The following is a 12310-nucleotide window of genomic DNA, read 5'->3' as shown; positions in this document are numbered from 1 at the left end:
TCCGTTGCTTTCAAGTCTCATGAAAGTGTTTGGGTGTCTTGTAAGCTGTCCTCTCTCTTTTCATTTTTTCACCTCTATGCATTTCACATAAATTACTCTTAGCACTTGTTTCCTACGATTGAACATAAGAGAAATTTGAGCCCTGATTCAATTGTACTTCATACTAAGGAAGGCATTAGCCAAACTGACAGCACCGTGTACACCTAAAGCATATCATTTGTCTTCATTATGTTCTACCTTCCTTCAGTACCTTGACAGGAATTTCTCATTTAAAGATGATAAGAATCATTATTGTTGAGAGAGAAAATAATGCATCACAGGCCCCACATGGAGACTTTGGGAGCAATCTGTATTCATTAATGTTCTCACAAATTATCTTTCCCTGATTAAAATGTGTGTGAGAGGCATCACAGCTGGACTGCTTAATTTGGCTTGATGAGTCCACTTGCATCTCTCCAGGTTGTCATTAAAGGCGGCTAATAGAAGGTAAGCACTACACATTTTTCACAAGTTCGTCAATCTGAAACTTCAAAAGAAGTGTTTTTTTTTGTATCTATATTTGGGAGGGGCAGGGGTGGGGAAGAGAAAATAATCACAATCATGATCATAATACACGTTATTTATATTCCACTTTATCTCCCCGGAGGGACTCAGAGCGGATTACAATATACACATATGAGACAAACATTCTATGCCTTTTACACACTGTGAACAACAACATACAACACAGACAAAGATAAAGGCCTTCCCCTTTTTCCATCTCTGGCATCTGGAGGTGATGCTCAACTCCAGCTATGGGGAGGTGCTCTTGTTCCATTTTTCCATGCCAAGGAGCCTGTTGTCCATAGACATCTCTGATTGTGTTGCCGGCATGTCTGCATATCTGCATGGGGCACCCTTTTACCTTCCCAATGAGGGAGTACCTATTGATCTACTCGCATTGCATACTTTAGAACTGCTAGGTTGGCAGAAGGTAGGGCTGACAGTTGGGAACTCACCCTGACTTGCGGCTTTGAACTGCTGACTTTCCGGTCAGCAGATTTCCTGCAGCTAGCGGTTTAACCCACTGTGCTACCGTGGCCCCTGGGTTTCTTATAGTGACATTTCCTAGAGATGCTATCTATGTTTCATTAAAAATATACAAAGATTTTTAGGCCCAACATCTGGAAACATTTTATATTTCTAGGCTTCTGTGTGCCCTCCACATTGTTGTTCAAGTTGTAAAATTGTCACAAACGAGGTTGGCGGGGACGAGAGACAGGGCCTTCTCAGTGGTGGCCCCCCGCCTGTGGAATTCACTCCTTGGGGAAATTAGATCATTGTCATCCCTCCTCTCTTTCAGAAGGAAATTAAAAACATGGATATGGGACCAGGCCTTTGGATAATCTGGCAGACTGACAATGGACAATGACGACTAAAGCTTTGGAAATGGACTATGATAAGCAGAATGAATTTATTAATTACAGACTTGGCAAAACGATGGCCACCAGGCTGGCATTTTATTGTATTTTTATTGTATTAATGTAATGTTTTAACTGTTATAATTTATTGTTACTATGTATTTTACTGTGTGAATTGTAGGCATCAACGTATGCCAGTTGGAAGCCGCCCTGTGTCCTCCTTCGGGGATTGAGAAGGGCGGGGTAGAAATACCTGAAATAAATAAATAATAAATAATTTTAGACTGGTAAATAGGAAGCATCCCTGTTAAATGAATGTGAAGGCTAATTTTTCTTCTCAGTATATCAACATGTCTTCATTCTACTTCTCTGAGAGCTGCTGCATGAGTTTGTGGATGGAATGTGTGAAATGGAAAAGATCTTCATATTTTGAATATAAAGTCTGGGCACTGGGCCAGGACAGAGATATGGCAGGTGCCAAGTTTTTGTAATCTTGGTGCAATTAGACCAACTGCTGCTTTCTCCAGCAAAAAAAGCACTGAACTTGGATGGAAGGCTATTTTCAGAGAATCTGTCAAAAGGGGTCATAAGGACTCAAGTGGTGATAGTGGAAATTCTCTCTCCCAGTGAGCAGAGGCAGAAGCATTTATTTATTTACTTACTTCATTTATATCCAGTCCTTCTCAACCACACAGGGGACTCAGGGAGGCTTACAACAACCTGTTTATTGAATCTTATGTTTTTATTTCCAAATGTTCTAACTGTCATGTCCCTGCCATCTGTCAGGGATATTTTGACTGTGCCTTTCCTGCATGGCAGGGGTTGGACTAGATTACCCATGTGGTCTCTTCCAACTCTATTATTCTATTATTCTATGTACAGGCATATGTCAGTTCAGGAAACAAGGCTATCAAAATCTGAGAATATGGATGCAGTGGTACCTATGGTATGATATAGTTAAAATTAAAGCTAACTTTACTAATAATTATGTTAGACAAACTGCTCACTGGAGGGAAAGATACTAGAGACAAAGTTGAAGTACTTTGGCCACATCATGAGGAGACAGGAAAGCCTAGAGAAGACAATTATGCTGGGGAAAGTGGAAGGCAAAAGGAAGAGGGGCCGACCAAGGGCAAGATGGATGGATGGCATCCTTGAAGTGACTGGACTGACCTTGAGGGAGCTGGGGATGGTGACGGCCGACAGGGAGCTCTGGCGTGGACTGGTCCATGAAGTCACGAAGAGTCGGAGACGACTGAACGAATGAACAACAACATGTTAGACAAAGTGTTTTTAGCATTCAAAGTTTCAGAAGTGCTCAGGAGTGCATTTGCACAACTAAAACCAGAGGCGGCCCTAGATAATTTTCAACGGTAAGCAAACAGTATTTTGCCCCCCCCCCCCCAAAACCAATCACTGATATATATTTTCTGTTCGTGGTGGGAGTTATGTGTGCCATATTTGGTTCAATTCCATCATTGGTGGAGTTCAGAATGCTCTTTGATTGTAGGTGAACTATACATCCCAGTAACTACAACTTGCATATGTCAAGGCTTTTTTCCCCCCTCAAGAGCGCCTCATGAGCGCCCCTGGGCAAAATCAACTATACTGCAAATGCTTACTTTGCGTAATGGGTTGAGCCGCCCCTGGCTAAAACTAATGTGCCAGTGATGCCTACTCCTTAAGACATCAGAGCTGGCTACAGTGACACGTGCCTGGATTGTATTCTCTTTGGAGCAATATAATGTGCTCCACATGGGTTGTCTTTGAAAACTGTTCAGAAACTTCAGCAGGTCCAAAGTATTGCTGCCAGAATGATGGCTGTGGTCAGTTATACGGAGCATATAATTCCCTTGTTAAAACAGTTGCACTGGTCATCAGTTCATTTCTGGGCCCAATTCATAGTGTTGATCAAGACCTATAAAATCCTCTGTGGCTTAGATCAAGACTAGTGAAAAAAATATGTCTCCTCACACAAGTCTACTATGGTTCTGACGAAGGTTTGCGCTCAGTCTCCCAACATTGCACACTCGCTTGGTGAGGACAAAATAGTCTTCTCAGTGGCTGCTGCCATCTTCTGCAGGAAGCTAGGTTTGCCCTTTCATTGTTTTTCTTTTCCCAGCAGGCAAAGGCCTTTTCGTTTAAGCAGATTTGAAATATATAAGCCAGGAAGTTTTTTTTTAGTAAGAGCTTTTATTTGTCTTTTTAAACTTTGTATGTTTTTTTACATTATTTTATTGTTTTATGTAGTGATTTAAATAGTTTTAAAATTTATTCTGGGAGAAGACATACAAAGGCATACAAATGAAGCTGATACACACATACAAACAGGCATCCATAATAATGTTGTTTGTTATATAGAGCTAAAAAAGATCTCCAAAGTAAGGGTGGCTTGTATCATATGAAATCAGGAAGATTCATAGATACATAAACCTCACTTGCCTAGTTTCCAACAGACCTCACAAACTCTGAGGATGCCTACCATAGATAATAATAATAATAATAATAATAATAATAATAATAATACTTTATTTATACCCCGCCACCATCTCCCCAAGGGACTTGGAGTGGCTTACATGAGGCCAAGCCCAACAACACATCAGTAAAAATAACAAGCAATAAGCAAATAAACAATACAATTAATATAACTCACATATAGACAATAATACAAAAAGATTTAAAAACCTATGGCCGGGCCAGACGTAATAGTTAAAATTTTAAAAATAACTAGCTGTGCCCTGCCACGCGTTGCTGTGGCCTATAGTAAAACTTATCAAAGTTGAGGTAGATATCTGGACTATTATGAAAGAGAGGTCCCTACCTATTCCTTCCCCCTTTTCCTCCCCCTTTCTCTCCTTTCTTCCTTCTCTACCTCTTTCTTTCTTTCCTTCTTTCACTACTTGGTTTCATCCTTCTCTCTTTCCTTCATTCCTTCCCCCTTTCTTCCTTTGCCTTTCTTCCCTCCCTGTTTGCTTCCTTCTTTCACTTTTTATTTCCTTTTATTTCACCACCATCATAACAATAACAATAATGCAATGCATTGCCTCCGGGACCTGACACCTCTCCCATCATTCCCCCTAAAAGGGTCTCATAGGAACAATAGCATAATAATAATAATAGAAATAACAACCTTTACCCGCCACGTGTTGCTGTGGCCAATCTTCCCTCCTTCTCTCCTTCTTTCCCTCCCTCCCTCCCTCCCTCCCTCCCTCCCTCCTTCCTTCCTTCCTTCCTTCCTTCCCATCTTTCCTTCTCCTCTTCTTTCTCTATCTCTTTCCTTAGTTCCCCCTTTTTCTTTCTCTTCTGCTGTCTCTCTTTTCTTTCCTTCCATCTTTCCTTTTCTTTCCTTTTCTTCTTCCTCTAACTTTCCTTCCTTCCCCCTTTTTGTTTACCTCCCTTTCTCTTTCTTCCTTCTTTCCTTCCTTCCTGTCTTTCCTAGATTTTGACAGGGCGGGAAGGGGCGGGGTGGGGTTTGGAGGTGGCGTGAAGTAAAAGGCGGTAAGATTGGGGCAGGGGAGTGATGGAGCGTGGGGTTGCGTGTGTGTGTGCGGCAGCGGGGGAAGTGATGGAGCGTGGGGTTGTGTGTGTGTGCGGCGGTGGGGGGAGTGATGGAGCGTGGGGTTGCGTGTGTGTGTGTGTGGCGACGGGGGGAGTTGGGTTGCGTGTGTGTATGCGGCGGCGGGGGGAGTGATGGAGCGTGGGGTTGCGTGTGTGTGTGCGGCAGGGTGTGTGTGTGTGCGGGAAGCGGCACGGCGGGGCTTGGAGTGGGAATGGTTTCCGCAGAGGGAACGTTGGCCGGAAGGCCATGTGCGCGCGCCAGGGAACTTGTGGCTGGGCGCCAATGCGCATGCTCAGTTGTTTTGCCGTTTTGTGAGTGTGTTGTTGTGTTGTTTTTCATTTTGAGTAGATATGTTTGTACCTTGTGGGGTGTGTTATGGGCACGGGAATTTTGGTTAAGTTTCGTTGGGGGATTTTTGAGTTTTGTTGTTTTGCTGTTTTGTGAGTGTGTGTTTTTCATTTTGAGTAGATATGTTTGTACCTTGTGGGTTGTGTTATGGGCACGGGGATTTTGGTTAAGTTTCGTTGGGGGATTTTTGAGTTTTGTTGTTTTGCCGTTTTGTGAGTGTGTTGTTGTGTTGTTTTTCATTTTGAGTAGGTATGTTTGTACCTTGTGGGTTGGGTTATGGGCACGGGGATTTTGGTTAAGTTTTATTGGGGGATTTTTGAGTTTTGTTGTTTTGCCGTTTTGTGAGTGTGTTGTTGTGTTGTTTTTCATTTTGAGTAGATATGTTTGTACCTTGTGGGTTGTGTTATGGGCACGGGGATTTTGGTTAAGTTTCGTTGGGGTTTTTTTGAGTTTTGTTGTTTTGCCGTTTTGTGAGTGTGTTGTTGTGTTGTTTTTCATTTTGAGTAGATATGTTTGTACCTTGTGGGTTGTGTTATGGGCATGGGAATTTTGGTTAAGTTTCGTTGGGGGGTTTTTGAGTTTTGTTTCCTCGTTGGATGCCCCTAACAAATTTATATATATAGATGTGGGAAAATTTTCAGGAGAGAATGCTTCTGGAACATGGCCATAGAGCCATGTTCCAGAAGCAACCCAATCAGCAACCCGATCAGCAACCTGATTGGGTTGCAACTCATAGCAACCCGATCAGACTCCCCTCCCCCCCCACAAACAACAGCAAGTCACTTGACTGAGAAATGAAAATATTTAAACGTTTATTTAACAATAATGGGATTATTTCTTGCCACAATAAAGCTCCTACATATGTGACTTTTTGAATGGTATGTCAAGATATTTTAGAACAGGTATTATTTCTTTCTTTTTATCTTAATTCTGTATGCTGTGGGAAACAAGAGGAAACTTCGTCCTAATGCCTTCCCCCAGACATCTTAAAATGAATATTGTTTGCTGGCAAGAAAATGATAAAGGAACATAATTAGGCAATGGTGACCGCAAAGAGGAACATGGATTCTTTTCTGGGTGCTATGTGCTTCTACCGACCATATGTACTTGTCTTATGTTTACAGAATATTCATTAGTGAAGAGCGCGGATAGATAAGAGACTGTGGTCAAGATAAGGGCAAGTGTATGGCCAATCTGCTTGATGATTCACAAGGGGCTAGCACTGGAAAAAACACGGCTGCAATGCAGCTTGAGAAAGTGGTCAGCCATTGGCATTCTGTGTTTGCATTTCAGACTTCAGTCAGCCTGCTCCCCTGGATCCTTACTGTATTATACCCTCGTTTAAAACAGGATTCATGAAAAATGTATTATTTCGGGGCCTTCACTCTTCTAAACATCATGATACCTTTGACAAGTGGGAAACCCATGGAAGCCCGGGACAGATTACTTACAACCCCAAACTCCCATGAATATTCTGGTGACATTGGGAGCGTGGAGGGAGAAGCCCAATTTGACTTTAAATCGTTTCTGGAGACTTTGAAAGCTGATTTCCTGAGGAACTTGAACTTGTCAGAAGTACCTTCAGAAGAGAAGATGAAAGAGGAACCACCACAATTCATGATTGATTTGTATAATAGATATAGCAAGGACAAGTCTACCAGCCCCATATCCAATATTGTGCGCAGCTTCAGTCCTGAAGGTAGGAGTTTTGGCTTTCCCCCACCCTCAACCCAAACATCTAGGCTAAGATCTTCCCCAGGCATCTTAGTGCCTTGTGTTCCCAGGAAATCTTAATTGTTTTTTTTAAATGCTCTACTAACAATTTTGTGTCATCTGTTTTCTTATATTATTTGTGAAATAGCCATTTAAAAAATCTTAAGGAGTTGGATGCATGAAACTAAGGAAAATAATATTTTTGACCTTATTTCTCCTCCAGCTCATTTAGATAGAAAGAAATTAATAGAAAAGAAAAAAAATCTGTGTAAAAACCATTTTCTCAGACTGGAACAATCTCCACATATTAGGAAAATGTCTAGTCCATATTAAATGACATAAAAGGAATCAATGTAATTTTCAGATGTTACAAAGGGAAATGTGAGAAAAGTTCTGCCTCAGTGGCCATAGAATAGAATAGGAATGAAGGCCAACCTTTCTGAGCTTTATGGCAGATAACAATGATCCCACCTCCAAACCAAAGAGTTATACTTTCAGCAGTGACCAAATTGAGATGCATCAAAAAGTTCATAATTAGTACAACTTATCAAGAAAGTACTCTTAGCTATTGGTAATTCTCTTTTGCAAACCACAGGAGGCAACTAGAAATATTTTCATTGCTTCACCTATGTGAATAGGAATACTTAAAAAAAAAACTCCAAGGGAATTCCACTTGAACATTAGGAAAAACTTCCTGATTGTGAGAGCTGTTCAGCAGTGGAACTCTCTGCCCCAGAGTGTGGTGGAGGCTCCTCCTTTGGAGGCTTTTAAACAGAGGCTGGATGGCCATCTGTCAGGGGTGCTTTGAATATGATTTTCCTGCTTCTTGGCAGGGGGTTGCTCTGGATGGCCCACGAGGTCTCTTCCATGATTCTATGAATATACCTTAATAATATCAGTATTAATCACAATCTAGGAAGAAGTGGAATAAATCAAAATTAGATGGCAGAACAATCAAAATATTATGGATTTAGCAATATTATGGATTTAGCAAGTATGCCTGCTGACAGAGAAAGGCCAGGAAGTCTTGAGGAAGGCAAGCAGGGACAGAGCTATCTTGGTCTCTCTTGGGAGGGGGTTCCACAGTATAAAAGCAGCCACCGAAAAGGCCCTCTCCTGTGTTCCCACCAAACACACTTGAGCAGGTGATGGTACAGAGAGAAGGTTGTCGCGTGTTGATTGTAGATGCCTCAGAGGTTCATAGAAAGAGATACAGTCCTTCAGATAACCTAAGACATATAAGGCTTTATAGGTCAAAACCTGCAATTTGAATGTATTAGCAGCCATAAGACCTGTTGTAACAGTGGAGTTGTACACTGCCTGTAGACAGTCCCAGTTAGCAGTCTCCCTCAGATAGCAGCGTTTAAAGCCCTCCTGGTCAGGTTTGTGTATTTCTTCACAAAAATCTTCCTGCTAATCTCTCTGAGGCACAAGCCATTCCTTGACAGAAGCTCAATGCAAGTAAACCATAGACCATGGACTCAGAAGCCAAACAGTTCCATCATCTGAGGATAAGGTTATTCACGTCTATTATCCTTTCCCTTCCTGGGTTGTTTCCTTAAAGTGGGAGGAAGATGAACTGGGATTCAAGGCCCATCCAACTTACTTCCTATGGCCTCATAATCCCATGTGATCTCTCAAAGGCTATTTCTTGTAGTGTCATTGGTTCCCACATGAACCAAAAGGAAGGAGTAATGGTCTGTAGGCTTTACAAGCCTTATCATCCTTTTGGTTACATCTTGGATTTTTTATCTAGGAAGACAGCACACTCTTGGGTCATCCTGTCACATCTGCAAACCACTGTTTCTGGTCCGCTATCACCATCACACATCTTTTGGCAGGGGTCATTGCATGTGCTGACTCTTCCAGGGGCATCCTGAGGAAATTGGTTGCTTCCACTATATTGGGTATTGCTGCAAGTAATGACAGTGTGAATAAATTGTCGAAATTTGCTTGAGATAGTGCTTGCAGTTCTGGAGGAACTCATTTAATTGTTGACAATGAAAGGGGGTTGCATTTTACATAAGCACAATATATCCCATCAGTGAGACTTGGGTACTCCAGGCTTGCATACATTACCCGTTTAGCCCACTTCCTGTCCCAAGGACTGAGATTAATTAAGTCTTTTTATATAGATTTGCAGTTCCAGATATACTTTAAGGGTTGATTTCATTTGATATAAGTCATACAATTTCATAAAAGTTGATTTCATACACAAGAGGAGATATAGCTGCCTGGACTTTTCCAGAGTTGAGGTGGAGAGGCATTTTGGAATTGCAAAATTGGTAAAATAAAAAATAAAATAAATTCATGTTTAATTCATCTCTGTTCATTTGTGTTTAATAAATTTCTCAATAACATTGTGACTTCCTTGGTGAAGTCTACTCATCTGAGAGACTATCTCTTTTTGTACTGCCCTCCCCTTTATCAAGCATTATTGTCTCTTCTTGTGGATCATGTCTTCTCAAAATATTTTATTTTAACCTGCTTCCTCCCAGGTTTTAAGTAAGTGTAGAAGGGCCCTAAGTCTCACTTTGGGATTTTTATTGTGCTTCAGCAGAGGTGGGTGTCTACAATGCATCCTACATTTTGCAGAACTATATTGCCCTGGATCCTGGATACATAAGGATCAGTTTCAGCATATTTTTTTGACTGAACACAAATTTCACTGGGACTTTTAAAGTGCTGTATCGCCTTTACAAATTGTAGCACACATTGCTATTTTAAGGTCATCGCAGCCTCAAGTTAGCTTCAAACCACATTATATGTTCAGTGCAAAGCACCCTAAGTTCTACCACTCTCATAGGTATCGTTGGTGAGGCCATAACAAAAAGCTTTCTCATACTATGGAAAGCTTCTAGCCTGGGTTCAACTCTGCTCTCCTACTGGCAGATAAACACCTTATGTGAAGAGTCTTGTGGGAGTACTGTTGATGGTGTTTTAATTCTTCTTTTGATGTTAATATGGCAATCGCTTTTTCCGGTGGAATAACCTATTGGTTATTACATTTATTCCCTTTGGTTTCTATTTACTTTATTATCTTCTATTTTCTATTGCTGTTCTAACTTACCATGGATCATAATCCCAGAGAAAAGTGGATAAAAAACAAATGAAACTAAATAATATTTAAATTAAAACAGCAAGCTATTGATCAAGGCACTGAAGATTCAAGACTAACATATACTTCCTGAGAAATTTCACATTATGGCAAGTAGTCATGATAATAGTGTTTATCGGTTTTCTTCTCCAGATATTACTTCTCTTTCTCCTCTGGAAATGAATCCATTTCAGAAATACATTTTGCTGTTCAATGTCTCCATCCCATGGCATGAAGATGTCACCAGAGCCGAATTCAGAATCCACACTGACTGTCAAAAGGGCACAAAGAGTTTGGTGAACTTTAAAGGAAATATAGCTGTGTATGATGTCCTTGAAGGAAACAACTGGGAGGAACCAAATAATGTCAAATCCGTCCTAGTCTCCAAAGAAATCCAAGAATGTGGTTGGACGATGTTTGATGTGTCTAGCACTGTGAAAAGATGGACTAAGGCAGACAAAACAATGAGTACTAATCAGCTGGAGATTGATATAGAGAGCGATGTTCAAAGTGATCTTACCTGTGGGAATGTACATACCGGTGTAACACCGAACTCTAACCATTTACCCTTGCTGGTTGTGTTTTCTAATGATCCCAATAACAGAATCAAAGAGAACTATATGGAACTTCAAGAAATGATTGTGCATGAACAGGAAAGCATGCTTAAGAATTTGGTAAAGAACAACACTGCCCATAAAGAGAACGCTTTACCTGTTAATGGAATCCATCATCTTCTGTCCAGAGGGAAACGAAGTGCCGAACATAATCACTGCAGGAGAACCTCTCTCCGAGTAAATTTCAAAGAAATTGGCTGGAATTGGATCATTGCTCCTCAAGATTATGATGCGTTTGAATGCAAAGGAGGTTGCTTCTTTCCTCTGACGGATAATGTCACACCAACCAAGCATGCTATTGTCCAGACCTTGGTGCACTACAAAAATCCCAAGAAAGCTGCCAAAGCCTGTTGCGTCCCAACGAAGCTTGATGCAATTTCCATGCTTTACAAAGATAATGCAGGGACCCCCACACTGAAATATCAATATGAGGGGATGAAAGTGGCAGAATGTGGCTGTAGATAGAGAATATCAGGGACCGCTCCATCACGTAAATATGAAATCATGCATGCAGAAAAATGTTACTTGTTTGTAAATAAATGTTTGATTATAAAGGGTGCTGGATTGCAGCTTCACTTCCTACTGGGCTTTCTCTTTTCTCTTCCCCATCCTACCTCCCCCACTACTTATGTTATATACTAACATATATACCCAGCACTGCCGGGTGTGCATATTGTTTGTGGCTCTTTCTCTTCTTCCTTCCTTTTCCTCATACACCTTGTCGCTCTCTTTTTTATTCCTTTCTTTTCTTCTTACCTTGCTTTCCCTCACTTTCTCTTCCTTCCTTCCTTCCTTCCTTCCTTCCTTCCTTCCTTCCTTCCTTTGTCTTCCCATGTTTTTTCTTTCATCCCTTTCCCCACTTCCTTTCAATTTCATTGTTTATCTTTCTTTTATTTCTTTCCCTCGTAGTGTTCCCCCCTTCCTTTCTCTTCCTTTATCCAGGCTTTTCTTGGAAGTCTCTCAGCCTCAGAGCAAGGTGCAGGAACACACACATACATATAGACATCTTCCAAAATATAAATATTATGAAATTTCTTTCTTATGGGGTCGATTATGGTCCTCAGGGCTGTGTTGTAGATTTCATGATGCAACCATTTTATCTATCAGTAGCTAATCCCTCTTGTGGTTGCATCCCAGCACTGCATACAGACAACCTGTAGGTCAGTAGTTAATCTTTTCTATCTATATACTACCATTTTTAACTTTTAAATAATGGTTGAAACTCTTCCATTATTTTAAGTTGGGTAACAAAGGATACATGTGCCAAGTTTGGTCCAGATCGATCAAGCCATGAAAGAGCCTTTGTGGGACAAGCAAATAAACAAGCATATATAGTAAAGGTTTCCCCTGACATTAAGTCTAGTTGAGTTCGACTCCAGGGTGGTGGTGCTAATCTCCATTTCTAGGCCGAAGAGCTGGCGTTGTCTGTAGACACCTCCAAGGTCATGTGGCCGGCATGACTGCATGGAGTGCTGTTATCTTCCCGCAGAAGAGATACCTATAGTTCTACTCACATTTGCATGTGTTTGAACTGCTAGATTGGCAGAAGCTGGGGCTAACAGCAGAAGCTCACCCCGCT

General features: G+C 41.2%; 1 protein-coding gene across 1 annotated transcript; it reads left to right on the top strand.

Annotated features, from left to right (window-relative positions):
- The first annotated feature begins 6515 nt into the window (after positions 1 to 6515).
- Positions 6516 to 12048, top strand: GDF2 (growth differentiation factor 2). Its single transcript, XM_060766866.2, has 2 exons — positions 6516 to 7006; positions 10271 to 12048. Exons 1-2 carry the CDS (start codon positions 6670 to 6672, stop codon positions 11194 to 11196), a joined length of 1263 nt encoding a protein of 420 aa, XP_060622849.2. The 5' UTR covers positions 6516 to 6669; the 3' UTR covers positions 11197 to 12048.
- Positions 12049 to 12310: the final 262 nt, after the last annotated feature.

This window comes from Anolis sagrei, chromosome 3 (genome assembly GCF_037176765.1).
Source record: "Anolis sagrei isolate rAnoSag1 chromosome 3, rAnoSag1.mat, whole genome shotgun sequence".
NCBI classification, from domain to species: domain Eukaryota; kingdom Metazoa; phylum Chordata; class Lepidosauria; order Squamata; family Dactyloidae; genus Anolis; species Anolis sagrei.
Note: the sequence above shows the minus strand (reverse complement) of the source record. Positions and strands in the feature narration are given on the sequence as shown.

Coding starts and splice junctions, on each gene's coding strand:
- GDF2 (XM_060766866.2), top strand. CDS start 6,670: ATGTATTATTTCGGGGCCTTCACTCTTCTAAACATCATGATACCTTTG. Junction 7,007..10,270: donor GCGCAGCTTCAGTCCTGAAG/GTAGGAGTTTTG, acceptor TTTCTTCTCCAG/ATATTACTTCTCTTTCTCCT.